Here is a 16213-nt window from a genome sequence, read left to right on the forward strand (position 1 = left end):
TTAGAATCTTAGCAACCTGATAGCTTACAGATGGAAAGAATGGCAAAACAACCAAATTCTTTCTGATGAAGGTTCGGTTAAGAACATTAGTTTGGGATTTATTTGAAAGTTTTTTATAAATGGAATCAATCAAAGTTGGCGGATAGTCTCTATCAATTGCCACAGCTTTAAGATAATTAAGTTCCACTTTAAGAAGTTCCGACGAAGAACAAATATCAATTGCGCGATAAACAAAAGAATTGAAAGCAGAATATTTTTGATTTGGAGGATGAGACGATAGTCTATGAGGAGGTAAAGAGACAGCAAAAGGTTTGCGATAAACAGTAGTTTCAAAACCAATTTCTGTACGAGAAACAAGTACATCAAGAAATGAAATGCAATTATTCCGTTCTTTCTCACAAGAAAACTGAATATGAGGATCAATGGAGTTTAAAATAGATAAAACCTCATCACTCTCAAACTGATTCTGGTTCATTAGAACAAAACAATCATCAACATACCGAACATAAAATTGGAACTGCAGTTTTTGGAACAGCTTAACCTCAAAATAATGCATGTAAATATCACTAAGAATGGGGCTAAGTGGGTTACCCATAGCCAGACCATCTAACATAATATAAAAATTCCCATTAAAAACAAAAGAACATTGTTTAAGACAAGTACGGGTAAGGAAAATTAAATCCTCAATTTCCGTATTGGTGAAATGAAATTCAGAAAGTCTTCTACGAAGGCATAACAATGAACCCTCGACGGGAACGTTCGTAAATAAAGAGTTAACATCAAAAGAAGCCATAAAAGAATTATTTGGAACGAAACTATGAATTTTTTTAACAAACTCAACAGAATTTTTAATGGTAAATAAATTGTGACTCCTAAGGGGAGAAAACACAGAGACTAAATATTTTGCAAGTTTGTACGAAGCCGTACCAATATTGGAAACAATCGGCCTGAAAGGAATACCAGCTTTATGCACCTTAGGTAAAGCATAAAATCTAGCACAATTAGCAATAGATGGAACAACAGAGCGTTTAACATTTGAAGGAATAGACTGAACAGACTTAACAGCAGATGCAATAGTTTTTAACTCTTTATCACTAGGATCTTTAGAAATTTCAGCATATGGCCCAGAAGAAATCAAATCATTAGTTTTATCAACATAAGATGATTTGTCAAGAACAACAATTTGGCCACCCTTGTCAGCTTTGGTATCAACCAGATCAGAATTCGAAACTAAGTCTTTAACAGAACGGCTAACAGTATTAGCAAATACAGGTTTAGAAATTTTCGAGTTAAAGTCAATATTAGAAGCTATAAGATGCCAACAAATCATCTTATGTTGATAAAACTAATGATTTGATTTCTTCTGGGCCATATGCTGAAATTTCTAAAGATCCTAGTGATAAAGAGTTAAAAACTATTGCATCTGCTGTTAAGTCTGTTCAGTCTATTCCTTCAAATGTTAAACGCTCTGTTGTTCCATCTATTGCTAATTGTGCTAGATTTTATGCTTTACCTAAGGTGCATAAAGCTGGTATTCCTTTCAGGCCGATTGTTTCCAATATTGGTACGGCTTCGTACAAACTTGCAAAATATTTAGTCTCTGTGTTTTCTCCCCTTAGGAGTCACAATTTATTTACCATTAAAAATTCTGTTGAGTTTGTTAAAAAAATTCATAGTTTCGTTCCAAATAATTCTTTTATGGCTTCTTTTGATGTTAACTCTTTATTTACGAACGTTCCCGTCGAGGGTTCATTGTTATGCCTTCGTAGAAGACTTTCTGAATTTCATTTCACCAATACGGAAATTGAGGATTTAATTTTCCTTACCCGTACTTGTCTTAAACAATGTTCTTTTGTTTTTAATGGGAATTTTTATATTATGTTAGATGGTCTGGCTATGGGTAACCCACTTAGCCCCATTCTTAGTGATATTTACATGCATTATTTTGAGGTTAAGCTGTTCCAAAAACTGCAGTTCCAATTTTATGTTCGGTATGTTGATGATTGTTTTGTTCTAATGAACCAGAATCAGTTTGAGAGTGATGAGGTTTTATCTATTTTAAACTCCATTGATCCTCATATTCAGTTTTCTTGTGAGAAAGAACGGAATAATTGCATTTCATTTCTTGATGTACTTGTTTCTCGTACAGAAATTGGTTTTGAAACTACTGTTTATCGCAAACCTTTTGCTGTCTCTTTACCTCCTCATAGACTATCGTCTCATCCTCCAAATCAAAAATATTCTGCTTTCAATTCTTTTGTTTATCGCGCAATTGATATTTGTTCTTCGTCGGAACTTCTTAAAGTGGAACTTAATTATCTTAAAGCTGTGGCAATTGATAGAGACTATCCGCCAACTTTGATTGATTCCATTTATAAAAAACTTTCAAATAAATCCCAAACTAATGTTCTTAACCGAACCTTCATCAGAAAGAATTTGGTTGTTTTGCCATTCTTTCCATCTGTAAGCTATCAGGTTGCTAAGATTCTAAAACGTTTCCAATTCCAGGTGGTGTTCTCTCCTATTAATAAACTTTCATTCTCTTCTCTTAAAGATCCTATTCACCCTCTTAATTGTTGTGGAATTTATAGAATTAATTGTAGTTGTAAACTTGCCTATATTGGACAGACTCGGCGTGCTTTAAAAATTCGCTTGAAAGAGCATCAAAATTATGTGAAAAAACAACAATTAAATAAGTCTAGTATTGCTCAACATTGTTGGGATTCGAATCACTCTTTTGATTTTAACTCTTTTCAGATTATCCAAAAATGCCCCAATTCATCAGATCTTGACTTTTGGGAATCCTTTCATATTTTGAGGAACAGTTCTAACTTAGTTAACGATCTTAGTGCAGTTCCATATTTTTCTAACATTTGGCTCCCATATCTTTAATACTGTCCTTTCCCCATTCCCCCCCCTCCCTTTTTTTCCCCCACTCATTTTTATCTATCTTCCTTTGTTTATTTTTGCCTTTTTGTCTTGATTGACACCCCCCCCCCCCCCCAATTTTCTTCTATTTATCTTTATTTTTCCTTTTTTCGAATATTTTTTGTTTCTGTTTATCTTATTTCATGGTTTTCCATTCTGCTTTTCCTTTCTTGCGGTTCACGGTTTACTGACAATTTCTTTTCTTTTTGTTTAAGCTTCGGCTTAATCCTTGTCCAATTGAATTCTTTCTTTCTGGGTTCGTACCTAAGCGAAAGCTCCTGACCTTTGCTTGCATTCCTATTGGTTCCTGATCGGTTTATAACTTTGTCATTGGTGTTTGGCTAATCCGCTGTTTTTATCTTTTAAGCTGCTTGCTTATCTGCTCTTGGCTTTTGTCGGATGTCTTTTCATCCATAAGCTCATTATTTTTGCATTGAAAAAGGCGTTCCCTGTAACGCCGAAACACGTGTCTGCTGTAATTTACAAATTTGTGCTTCTACTTACGTTGTTTGGTCTGACTTTACTATTCAGCACAAAGGTATTTATTTATCTTATAAATGAAAGTGTTTGTGAAAAACAATAACATGTAATTCCACCAGGAAGCATCGTTTTTTGCTGTAATAAAAGAGAAGATCATTTATTTAAGAATTTATTTTGCTTATTATCCATATTATCCAGATTTTAATTCATCCGGATTATTTTTGCTCTTAGTTAATCCGGATAAACGAGGTTGTACTGTAGTTTGTTTTACTTTGATCGTTTTTATTTTATTTTATTTTTAAGCTAAAAATGCTTTGTCCATTAGTTTAAAGGTTCGTTTTCCAAGATGTTACGTCGGGTATTGTGGAATACTTATACTTGGGGCAAATCTAGTCTGTGAGAACAGTAATGCTGTGATAAGTATCTGTATAACCAGTTGCTGCCAAGGTAAATTTGCTACGAGTATAGTTATTCCTCAATATCTGACGTAATCCTGTTCTTCCAACAGTCCTGGTGCGGTTGTCCTTCATACGTTTAAGTTAAGTCTACAAATTTTGTTCTACCCATAGACCATCTCTTCATAAAGCAGAGAAGTCAAATCGAAGCAGGAAAGCCGAATTCTCTTTTGTAATAACTTGAGAGTTAGGGTTCAGCTGGAAGAAAGAACTTAAAGAAGGACATCTTATACGAATGATGTCACGCTTTGAGGGAAAGACCTCAATTGAAAGAGAGGACATAAAGAAGGACACCGTATACGAATGATGTCAGGCTTTGAGAGAAAGCGCTCAACAGAAAGGACATCGTATACGAATGATGTCACGCTTTGAAGGAAAGGGCTCAACTGAAAGAGAGGACATAAAGAAGGACATTGTACATACGAATAACATCACGCTTTGAGGGGAAGGGGAATAAATGAAATTATGACAGTTTTGACACAACGGAGGGAGGTTTAACAAAAGGTCTGCCATCAGACATTTTTATTGAAATAAAAACATTTTTATAGCAATATGTTTATGTAATATAGCGTGATATGTGAAAAGGAGAGGGGGTAAAGTGAAATGTGACCCTTTGTGACAGAAGGGGGGGGGGAGGAGTGTCAAACATATTGGAAAAAGTGTTTCATTATTGGCCCGAACCAGAAGTTTGAAACAATAAAAGAAACTGTAGGATCAAAGTGTTTTAATCGTTAAAACCAGCTATTCAATACCTGTGGAGCGCTTGCAATTTTCATGTGGTTCGAGAACAGCAATTGGAAATTAATCTATATCACATTTAGAAGTTTAATTAAATGTATTAAAGAAACCTTTTGGATTCATCATATTTCATTTTATATGATTGTTCTGAAAATATTATTTCTATCGTATGTGGTCCGTTTGGATTCCAAGGATCCCAAGGTGGATCCCAAGTGGTTCTCAGTAGTGACAAAGATGAAACCATCGGTTTAAATCACCTATTCCATTTTACCCTACTATTTCATAATGGTTTCAATTTGTAACGTCTTTTTAAGTATTTTTTACGACAATAACATTAATAATTTTTTTAAATAAATGAGAGTTCATTAGAATTATAGTATGTACTTACTCTTGATGATTTGGAGAATTTTATTCAAAAATCAGTGTAGTTATTTTTAGAAACATAAATGATATATATACCATTTATACCTGTAATACCTTGCTCTCATCTACCATACCTCTCATTTCAAAAAAAAAAATAGCATCAGATATTTTTCTCATACTATTAGATAATGTTAAAACTTATAAAATGGAAGGCTGGTTGTATCTGAAACTATCAAATCTCAAAACTCGTTTTGAATGTTAAAAGTATATTGGTAAAGAGTCTTCGGTGAAACCTCGTTGAATTTCATACTCACTAAAACGATCTAGGATTGCTTTTATTCGTTAGAAATATTAGACTCTTGAAACTTTGTTTATTGCTGCAGTTCTTCGTGTTCATAAGCTGGCTAATTTAGGGAAATTGCTGTTTTGATTCATGCGTTCTACTTCATTATATGTACTAAATAGAGAAAAAGCAGAGCAATATTTAGGGCCATCAACTGATTTCAAACCGCATTTTCGGTCTTTTCAGCTATCATAGATGATGTTAAAGGGATAAAAAATGATTGACGTGCTCTAGTTTCGACAGAGTAACAGAGGATTCCCGTAAGCCATATCATATTTAGTTCAGTCATTTGATCCAACATTTTTCCTTGCAAAAGATTAAGTATAGTTGAACTTCTAATTGTAAGAGCTATGCTCTATTGATTTACTGTGGTAAAACTCGTGCTCTACTTTGAAATTGACGCCTTGTTTTGTTTTACATAGTTTTCACTGCTAACAGGGGCTTGAATGGTTTTTAGAAATTAATACTCCTCATTAAAGCAGACTCCATGTCAGGAATATAAAAACTTGACTAGGAATGTTTCTTTGTTTCTGTTCCAATACTATGTTTCTTTGTTTCTAATGCTGGGAGTTGTAAAATATTTGAGAAGAATAATAGAGAAGATTACGTCTTATTGAAGCAGTCCCGATGCCATAGGGTTTTCTTTTTTTTTTTTTTTTAATATAGAAACAGAATCCTTGGTACCTACGCCTACGTGAAGTTACTAGGTCTTTCTCGGTAAGATGTGGTGACGTAGTTTGCTATCAAGCTGCGACACCGGGTTGTGTGATAGATACAGATCCAGGCAGCTTCCTTAATACACTTACTGCCACTAACAGTAATGTTTTCCCAAAGATGACTGCAGCAGCTCTCTCTTTAGAGATTTCATTGGACATGGCTGTTTGCGAGACCATATCTATAGAATCAGAGAGGCACTAATGGCGTAAAACAAACATTAATGACACCCAATCAGAGTGAGCGATTGGCAATATGAGAGTGCCAATTAACTTATGCAAGCCCTATGACGAGCTACAAATCTTCGATGAATATTTCCTCACTTGAAATTGGCGCGTGTTACGCTACGCTAATACCACTACGGGGTGCGTTAAAAATGACTGACTATGCGAAGGAGAGAAAAGAACCTGGATAAAAATTTTAAAACTGGTTTTCTCATGTTCATTTTCATACTCCTTATTCAAGGAGACTAAAAAAAAAAAAAAAAATTTCCCTCTCCTTCAACCCGGTTGAAAATTGAGGAAGTGGACATGACTGATGACGCTATCTCCCGAATGCCAAACCAGTTAACATCGGTCTATTTTAGACGAATGCCGAAATGATAAAATGAATTCATATTTCAAAAATAACATTAATAATAATCTAAAGTAGTTTTATTTCTCACATATCATCTTTAGCCATTAGCTCTTTAATTATTTTCGAATATGCCTTTGATAAAATTTATGACAATGCTTGCTTCTCAGACAGCTACGAAAAGATAAACGCTTTCCTCCCAACTTTCGGCAGCGCTATTGGAACACACGAACGCAGTCGATCTTTATTCATAACTTTTCCCGAAAGCCAAAAAATATTACCGTTGTACCCCTGTTTCACAGCCAACCTGATAGAGCTATCAAATCTGCAAGCTGAGTTTGCTCCTGAGCTTAAGTGTTGCCATAAATCTCGGGAAGGACTTTAAAAAATATATGTCTTGCCGTCCTGCTAAGTCAATAAATACCCTGGAAAGAATTACGGCGTTACGCCTACTTTCCGCGAAGTTGGCATGAAAAAGCAGGGAGGCAGGGCAAGAATTTACTCCCGGGGGCACACACACAACTTTAGTGGGTTTATAGAGCTTATAAATCTTGCAACCTTGAATTATCGATAAATGCTGCTGAATATTGCCGGTTAATTTCTCATTGGATTTGACCTCTGGCTCACATTAATTTTAGGAGACGGAAAGGGAGAACTCGATGAGCTATTTCTTTAAAAAATATCTATTTCTTTACCTATCTATTCATAAAATCTATGACTTTGTTGATGTCTTGCATTTTGTGCTGTATTTTTTACAACGTTACTTGAGTTTTATGTAATCTTCATACACTAGGGCAGCTAGAAATACCTTCTGGAGGGTTTTTTTAAATCAAAAATACCTTCTGGAGGGTTTTTTTCAAATCAAAAATTCCTTCTGGAGGGTTTTTTTTAAATGAAAAATACCTTCTGGAGGGGTTTTTTGATCAAAAACACCTTCTGGAGAGTTTTTTTAAAGTCAAAAATGCCTTTTGGAGTTTTTTTTAATTATCAAAAATACCTTCTGAAGGGGATTTTTGGATCGAAAGTACCTTTTGAAGGAGGTTTTTTGATCAAAACAGCCCTTTCACACGCATAAACTACTGTAAAACCAATGACTCTGGGGGTGTTTTCACCCCCAAAACCCCCCTTTGCGAGCCCACTGACTTTGTAGTAATGACACTGAATCAAGAGCCTGCTGTCGTTGTCTGTACGCTACGATGCTTTACAAAGTTTGAGGAGCGTTGACATTACATCCCTTGATTAACCTGGACCTGTCACATAATGTTTTTCGAACAGTTTTATCTCTGACCCTTGCCTTCCAAACACAAATTTTCATTATTTTTAAATACATTGAAAGATACTTCAAGAAAAATGCATGGGTAATTTAATTAAAAATATTTTAAATCGCTTCATTTCATGAATAAATTTTCTGCTTCAGCCTTTTATTTATTTCTTTTCTTTCTTTTTTTTTTTTTTTTTTTTTGGTGCATGGTATGTGGGATACGTTTCTCCTTCACACAGAGAAAGAAATAGTTCTGAATACTAAACCATTCCTATGATGCATGTTCTTTATAGTTGGGGCAAACCTAACCTGACAGCGTCGTGATGCCGTGATTACTATCTGTGTATCCTCCACAATGCTGCCAAGTTAGATTTGTCATAATTATAATATTAAAGTTATCTATTCCTGATTTCGCCAAACCTTCCGTTATTTTTCCTTCTTGACCTAAACTTTGGACTTATAATTTAAAAACTTTCATAGCAACATACTTCTTTTAAAAAGTTCTCTATTTAAGACATGTAATGCCATTATTTTATAAAATTGATACTTCTTATCACGATATGTAGATTTATTTTAACCCTGTCTCTTAAAAAATGGTTCTTAAATAACATTTGCCAACATATGAACCGGTGTTGATGAGTATGGCTGGCAAAAAAATGCGGCAGCAATCCGACAAAATTGCCTGCTTTTAAACTGGGTTTTATAAAGCAAAAAACATATTTTACCTGCTTAAGTTTTACATATTTAGACGTTATATATTATTCATACGAGCCTCAATTTATTCCTGTTCATTTGTTTTCGTTGACAGTAGTGTCCAAACACATAGATGGATTGCTTGTCAAGCACTCTATTTCAGAAAAACGTGGTTTATAAATAACAGCAAGTCATGACAGTTTGTAATAAACAAAAACATTCCTAGTTCTTTGGCTGGTTTTCATTTATCATTTCATGAAATTTTTTGATCAATGATGAAAGTTTATATTCAATTAAAAATAATAATGCGCTTTAAGCGTTTAAAAATGTTTGCAAAGATCATTTTCCAAAAATTAAAAGTTGAACCTGGGAACCTTCCAAACCTATCCCCCCCCCCCCCCATCAAAAAGTTTTTAAATTTGATTATTTCTTTATTTAGTTAGTTTTTCTGTGTTTAATGGCGTAAGATTCTGAATAACCCAAACTGTGTCAAAGGGTGATTCTCGAAAAAATGTCCGTGCGAAAAGCTAAGTTTTTTATTTTATTCAAGTAACTATTTATTAAATATGGGATAAGCTGTTATGCTTTGATAGTATATTAAAGCATGTATTACTCTCCCCAACAGCATTATTTTTTGAAGACTTTGGCTAGCTGGAAAAAAAAATAGCCTTACGCACGGGACATTTTTTCGAGAATCGCCTTAAAAATTATTTACTAACTGTTGCTAATATTTGTGACTTTCTTAATAATTAATTTTTATTCTATAAGGGATTCTATTCTGATTCCTAAACTACATATATTTTCAAAATTTTTAATCACTCTCATTAGCACATTGAAACCTTCTTGTATCCAGGGTTTAAAACTAGGACTTGTCGTTGACATCTCTTTTTTTTTTTTTTTTGAGAAATCGCGATTGCTTATTGTTCTCATTTGACTGTTTTGTATTCCTATGATTTTATTTTCCCACCAGCACCCTCTGCCAGCACCACCGTCGATCGGCCTCACGATGCTGCTCCTCTTGCGAAAACCGTCTCCAGGTTGCGTCAATATCCTACACACACACACGGTTACACACTCATACCTGCGCACAGACACAAACACACACTCCTACACACACACACACACTCATGCCTGCGTACAGACACAAACACACACTCCTACACACACAGCACTGCATACACAGCACGCACACACATGCATGCATACACACACACACACGCTCGTGATTGCGAAAAACATAATTTGAATTCAAGATGCCAAAAATTCAAATATATATATATATATATATATATATATATATATATAGTTGTTGAAATGTCCGTTCGGCGTAGTTTTAAAAGAATTCAAATATCTTAAGTAGAGCAGAGTTTGCTACTTCATATTTTTACGAAAATCATGCTATTGTGGAAACGTTTCTTTTTGCAAAGGAAGCAAATATTTACGTGGGTGTGTGATCGAAGCGAGTGGGGACCGGAGCCTCTTAGTTACACTTATTAAAATTCTTTTAAATGTCATGATGTGAATACTACAGTTTTTAACGATATTATGCAGCGAGAAAATCGCCTGTCAAGGTATGACGGGTGAAAATTGCTTCTACATTTGAACGAGGCCATTGCCTGTTTGGTGATATTTTGATACTTGATATTGTAATCCTCACTCCAGTGCGTTAACCCTAAACTTCAGTAGGTAGCGTTCATTGTTGACCATTTTTAGGTTTCCTCATTCCCCTGAAATGACACAATCTTACTAGTAAAACAGCTGAGTTACCGGATCGAGTTCAGTCTTGTCACAGCCTTGTTTCCCTGCATATTAAACATTACCGAAACATATTACCAAATTATCATGCCGTGGAGCCAGTTTCATTGTTGAAACTAGCGGTTACCCGATCATTGGTTATTATATATACGAGGATAATGATATTTCAAAAAAAATAAATTGTGCATTATTTGTGAGAGATTTCGAGACATAGAGTTTGAAATTACGTGGTGAGATTAATCTTCGTTTCCTTATGTCTGTTTGTAGTTGGTGATTGGTGGTTCGTCCGGCCAGAACACCTGTTACGAGCGGACGGGGGTCAGTCCGGAGAGCCAGTACGACGCCAGGTTGTATCCGCGACTACCGTCCTACACCACCTCCTACCAGGCTGACCCCAACCTCGACCCAACGACGACCTTCTACGCCCCCGCTCTAGTAAGTAAACTCTTGTCCTTTATAGTGTGTGGCTGTTATAAGTTGAGCTCCAACATTTAGAATGTTTACCTCTCTTTTGGGCATAAGGGAAGGGTAAAGGGGTCGTTTCCAAAATTTTAAAAGTATTTTTTTCTGAAAGAGCATGCTTAAAAACATAGGACCTGACCATTTTTTATGTAATTTGTTTAAGTTTAATATTTTTAAAAAATTACTTTACTCGGTGCGCTTTCATTGTTTTCGCTTTTGCCGATGTCATCACGAATGATGAAATGATATTCACTGTTGCCATTCGCAGAACATAATATTTAATTTCCTTCTTTACTCACGTGTACTGGCAACGATATGGTTGATAGCAAGCGTAAAGCGCAATATTTAATTCGCTTCTTGATTATCACAACGTGGAAACGCGGTAGAAAGATGTGTAAAAGTGCATCATTTGTGACGCCATAAAGACCACGCCTTGTTTGAAAAATCGGACATTTTAAAAAAATAATTAAAAAATAACTGTAGGAAAAATGAAAGTATTTTCTGGGTCCATGTTTTTTTTTTTTTTTTTTGCTTATTCTATCAATTTCAATGACTAAAAGTAGTACTTTTGACTGACGGAAACAACACCATTGGCACTGAGTTGAGTTGAGTTACTTCCGCAGTAGTTTTGCAAAAATATCCCAACTTAAAACCGAGCTAATAACACGTTTCTTTTTCACTGAACTCTCTAAAACCAGGTAAACATTGTCAAGATCGTTTTCAACTAAGCAGAATCGCACGTACTTTACTAACACTTTTGTTTCGTTTAGATTAAACTCTTTGAGCACTATACGCTTTGGCATAAATTTTTTCTACACAAACTATTAAATCAAGACTTTATATACTAATAGAACCAAGTTTTGTGAAAATTGGCTCAGTAGATTTTGTGTAAAGGTAAGGAAATATGTGTCTATATCACGGTCCATAAGACATCCAGAGGTACAAATATTTTCCAAAATTGTTTTTGTAATCGAGAATCGTATGTGTTCTGTAAAACGTTTCAGAAAAACGTTTTTACTTAACGGAAATGTTTTTGAAAATTTCACTCTTTCTGTTGATGAGAGGTTTCCGATCAGTGACGAATGCGTCGTCTATTTTCAAAGTTAAGGGTTTGAAAATGGGGGCTGTATTTTGTATTTGGCAATTAACAAATTTAGTTTGACTGCTGCCATTTCACATCCAGTCGTAATTTTTCACGGCTATCTGTTTACATAAAAATTAATTCGACGATCGTAATTTTACAACCAGTCGTCATTTTTGCCAACATTATATATAGTACAGACTACTGAGTATTATAGCCCACGCATAAAAAAAATACAGCATAACAATCAAAAACTTCTAAGAGACCTCTATTCGGCTATAAGGCTCGTGTTCATAAGAAAGACAATACCAATGATCTTTTTCGTAGTGCGGAGTGACTCGATTAAATTGATTAAAATTAATTTAACATTTTGGCAACCGAGAAAAGAAATTATGCGGCATTGACGCCAAACTTTTCCATCTTTCTTTGTTTAATAACTCTATAGTAGTTCTTCACAGTACTGTAAATATTTTTCATTTCTCTTGTATGTTCAGTAAACAATGATAATTGAGTATTGCAATTTATTTTTAAACATCTAATTGCATAATGGAACGTTGTGTACTGTATTGTAAATGATACATACATACTGTACAAACACTTCATGTGATTAGATGTCATACTATTTTCCTAAACGTTATTTTATTGGTTATTTTTAAAAATTCAAACAATTTGAAAATCCGAACTACACTTATAATCTCAATTAATTCCGATTTTGACGTTCTACTGTACCAAGAAATTTGCTGCATTTTGAGCTGAGGTAGAAGATGCTTTCTCAAAACTCGCTATTTTGGTCAATTTCTGGTCAAAATGATACTCTGTGCGCCGTACTGCAGTCAGTTAAAGCGCGGGAAGATGCGAGAGAGAAGTCCGTGCTGAACACCTGCCGCGAGAAAAGATGGAGTTCCTAATCATCCGCGAAGATACATCGCCGATAGCCAGGGCAGGAAAAACGAGACGGCCGGGAACAAGTTGGGCGTCCGGTGGTGATGCAGGTGGATCGGTGCATCTCGTCTGCGAAAAACAAAAACGGGGAATACGATTACGACGACAAGGAGGAGGCGGACTGCCCATCAATAACCCACGTTATTGATATCTGCCCGATTGTGTCATTCGAGAAACCACTGAGCTTTCCGATTGCTAAAAGCACCCGCGGGCGACGGGGGACACATTTCGTTTTGATGGACGATGCCTATTAATATTAATCGATCAATTATTGTGGTGGTTATTAATCCGGAATGTCGTCTTCAGAGATTCTATTTATTGTCTGTGGTAAAGGATTTCGTGTAATGACTGGTCGTTCATATTTTAATGGCGTGGAGGTGAAGTCATTCATTCTCGAATCTTTGTCTTCCGACTTGGATGTCTAACAAATGCAGAAACAAATGCAGAAGGTCTTCTCCAGCTACCATCGGCAACGCTTGATCCTCCCTATACTATCATAAATATATTTTCTACTTAGTAGCTAACGTAAAAAAGTTCGCTACCTACCTGCTCCAACTTATACCCTCCACCCCCAACTGATTAGCTTACAACTTCAGGTTTGCCTCCCGGTTCAAGCGTGGAGGCAAAACATTTAGTTTTCTTTATGCTGTGCTAAGGAAACGTTTCGCTGAATGGATCATGAATTACTGATTGTATTGTTGCTATTCACCGGGTCGACTTACCGAATGTTACTTTTTTTTGCCATGTAAAACCGAATTCATCGATGTCTTTTAATAATTTCTGACATAATTAAAATATATGCATGGAAGTTTAGACATTGTGTATATATGTCACTAAAATATACAAATATATATCAAAACGCAGTGCCTCTTGTATCATAAAAAATATATTGATGAACTTATAACAACAGAAGTTCTTATGGATCATAACCTGAACTTTCCTTTGCACAAAACTACCATTCAACATAAACAACGCACGATGGATTTGCACACATTTGAGCCATCTTTGAGCCCAAGCATTAAAACCGTTTTGGAAAGAATCAGCAAATATTCTTTGGGCAGAGGAGTCATACACAGCATCAACAATCTGAACTGTAACGTGTCTGTCTCCTTGGAACTATTTATCAGGTCGTTATCGATTTGAAAATGTGACGGCAGTTGCTATGAATTATAAATTTGAGGCAGATTACTTTCGTAATTTATGCTTTTATTTCATTAATGCCCAATGCGGCGGAGGAAGGATTATTCTAAAAAGCTAAAATTTCTTTTGGCTTTTAATCTGTTGAAAACATTCACATTGAAATAAAAAGTACTTTTTTATCTTCTATACGGATATATATTCAAATGTCGAATCATATATACGTACGTATTAATATGTTACTATTGATTAAAATTTTGAAAGTTTATGAAACGATTTTATTTTCCCATGATTGCAATATAATTGAAAATTTATGATTGTTCCTGTAAATTATTTACAAATACCCCTACGCTCTTCATTTTCGGTACGATTATGTTGCAGTAAATGTCAATAACGTATTAAAATTACTGAGCAATCCAAGTGGAAGTACGAAAATTAGTACACGAACAGACAAATTAAAGTCATGAACACTTCTAAACTATGTTCGAAAGTTGAAATGTGATCAAAAGCCTTCGTATATAAAAATCAAAATAAATAAAATACAATTGTATTCAAAAACGCACAAAACACAGGGGGGGGGGGGGGTGGCAGCAACAGAAAACAGAAAGGGTGCCAGTGTTCTGCCATAGGGTTCCATTTTTCACCTCGGTGCACTCTGGGTTCAGGGTGCCAGTTTTCACCCATGTTAAGGGTGCAATTCGGCACCGTATGGGTTGCCGCTAGTGAACAAGCTTTTTACCCTTGAAAGGTGCCAAATGCACCTGTAGTTTTAACAGTGTATATCTCTTGTCGCAGAAAGTTTAATCTACAGACTGATTTGCAAACTAGCACCTAATTTCAAAATCGTTCTCTTTAGCAAACAAGTCTCTCAGAACTTCCTGATCTTTGAAGACATAATAGCTTGAAAAAACACTTGACGCATCAACTAATATTATGATTTTTACCGTTGAAAAGAGGAAAGTCGTGTTTATAAAACCCAAAGAGAGTATGTCCTTCTAGCCAAGCTGCTTAAAAGCACTGTACTGTCAAACAATAGCATAAAAATATTCAAGGATACATAACTGGTGTGCAGGGGCGCCTCGTTGGGAAGTCACGAGAGGTCTCTGTGACCTCCCAAAAATTTACTTATTGGGCAAATTTTGTCTGACGATTTGGTAAAATTATCATCATTCGGAAAAATTTTTAGTTCCATTTGACAAATTGAGAATTTCTGCCCTCTCAAAAATTCGAGTTCGAGGCGCCTCTGCTGATGTGCACTTTGCATAAGACAATTTATCAAGTGAGCTTCATATTGTACAGAGTTCATGCTGCTGACGATCGCGGTATTAGTTTCAAGCAAATAAAATATTTTTTGTTATTTATAATGGTCCTGGTGGTTTAAGTTCTGATCAAAATTAGGACTTAAAATTAACTCTAAAGGTAAATTGTTAACTCATTAAAAAGAAAAAGAAGTAAAAACAGTTCAAGAAAGCAAATCTCTTAACTCATTTCAACTCAGTGAAAGCAAAAACTCATTTTACAGTTTATAATGTAACATTTAGTGCAACACAGATGAGCATGGTAATGAGCATGGTATTTTGTAATGGTCCAAAAAATCCTTCATTGCTACTCTACATTTTTTTTTTTTTGAAGTTGTATCAATAAAAATATTACTTTGACTTCATTTTCACTTTACGATTTTTTTTTTTTTCATTTTGATAAATATTACAGCATATCAAATTTCATCAGAATGGAACCTTAGGTGTCAAGGTCCAAGAAATGTATGATTCGAAATTTTATAGCTATTTCTTACATATTATTTTCTCATTCTACTCCACACGATCAACTGAAAATGATTCATCACGAAGTCATTCGCTTTTAAGAAGACGCTGTGACAAATGGGCATAGATTCTTCAAAGAAACAAAAAGAAACTTTGAATGAATCATCCCCCTGTATTTTTTTTCACAGAAACATCAATCAATCGAACGATTATTTTTCCTTTAGTTTTATTACTTATGATTCTCTCAGAGTTTTTGCTGGTTTCTCAAACATATTTTTTGGTTTAAAAATTATCTGTGGAATTTTTACTGCAGCTCATAGCGAAATTCTCTTCCCAAGAATTTTTTGTGTTTGTATAAGAAAAAGAGATTTAGTTAGAATTTAAAGAAATATTAAAAAATATCACGTACGTAAAAGAGAAGACTGCATTTTTGTTGCTTTTAAATAATTGTTTTTTTTTTCTTCTGTTTTTTTTTTATCCACTATTAACGACACAGTTAACTTTCGACTTTATAAAGTTGGATTGGAT

The 16213-nt window shown here is 34.9% G+C and overlaps 1 protein-coding gene across 1 annotated transcript in view; it reads left to right on the top strand.

Annotated features, from left to right (window-relative positions):
- The first annotated feature begins 6141 nt into the window (after nt 1-6141).
- Nucleotides 6142-16213, top strand: part of LOC129223264 (homeobox protein caupolican-like) — a 30194-nt gene continuing 20122 nt past the window's right edge. Inside the window, exons 1-2 of the mRNA XM_054857830.1 lie at nt 6142-6186; nt 10571-10738. Of these exons, the coding sequence (XP_054713805.1) occupies nt 6142-6186; nt 10571-10738 (213 nt within the window). The remainder of the gene's footprint in view (nt 6187-10570; nt 10739-16213) is intronic.

This window comes from Uloborus diversus, chromosome 5, assembly GCF_026930045.1.
Source record: "Uloborus diversus isolate 005 chromosome 5, Udiv.v.3.1, whole genome shotgun sequence".
Classification (NCBI taxonomy): domain Eukaryota; kingdom Metazoa; phylum Arthropoda; class Arachnida; order Araneae; family Uloboridae; genus Uloborus; species Uloborus diversus.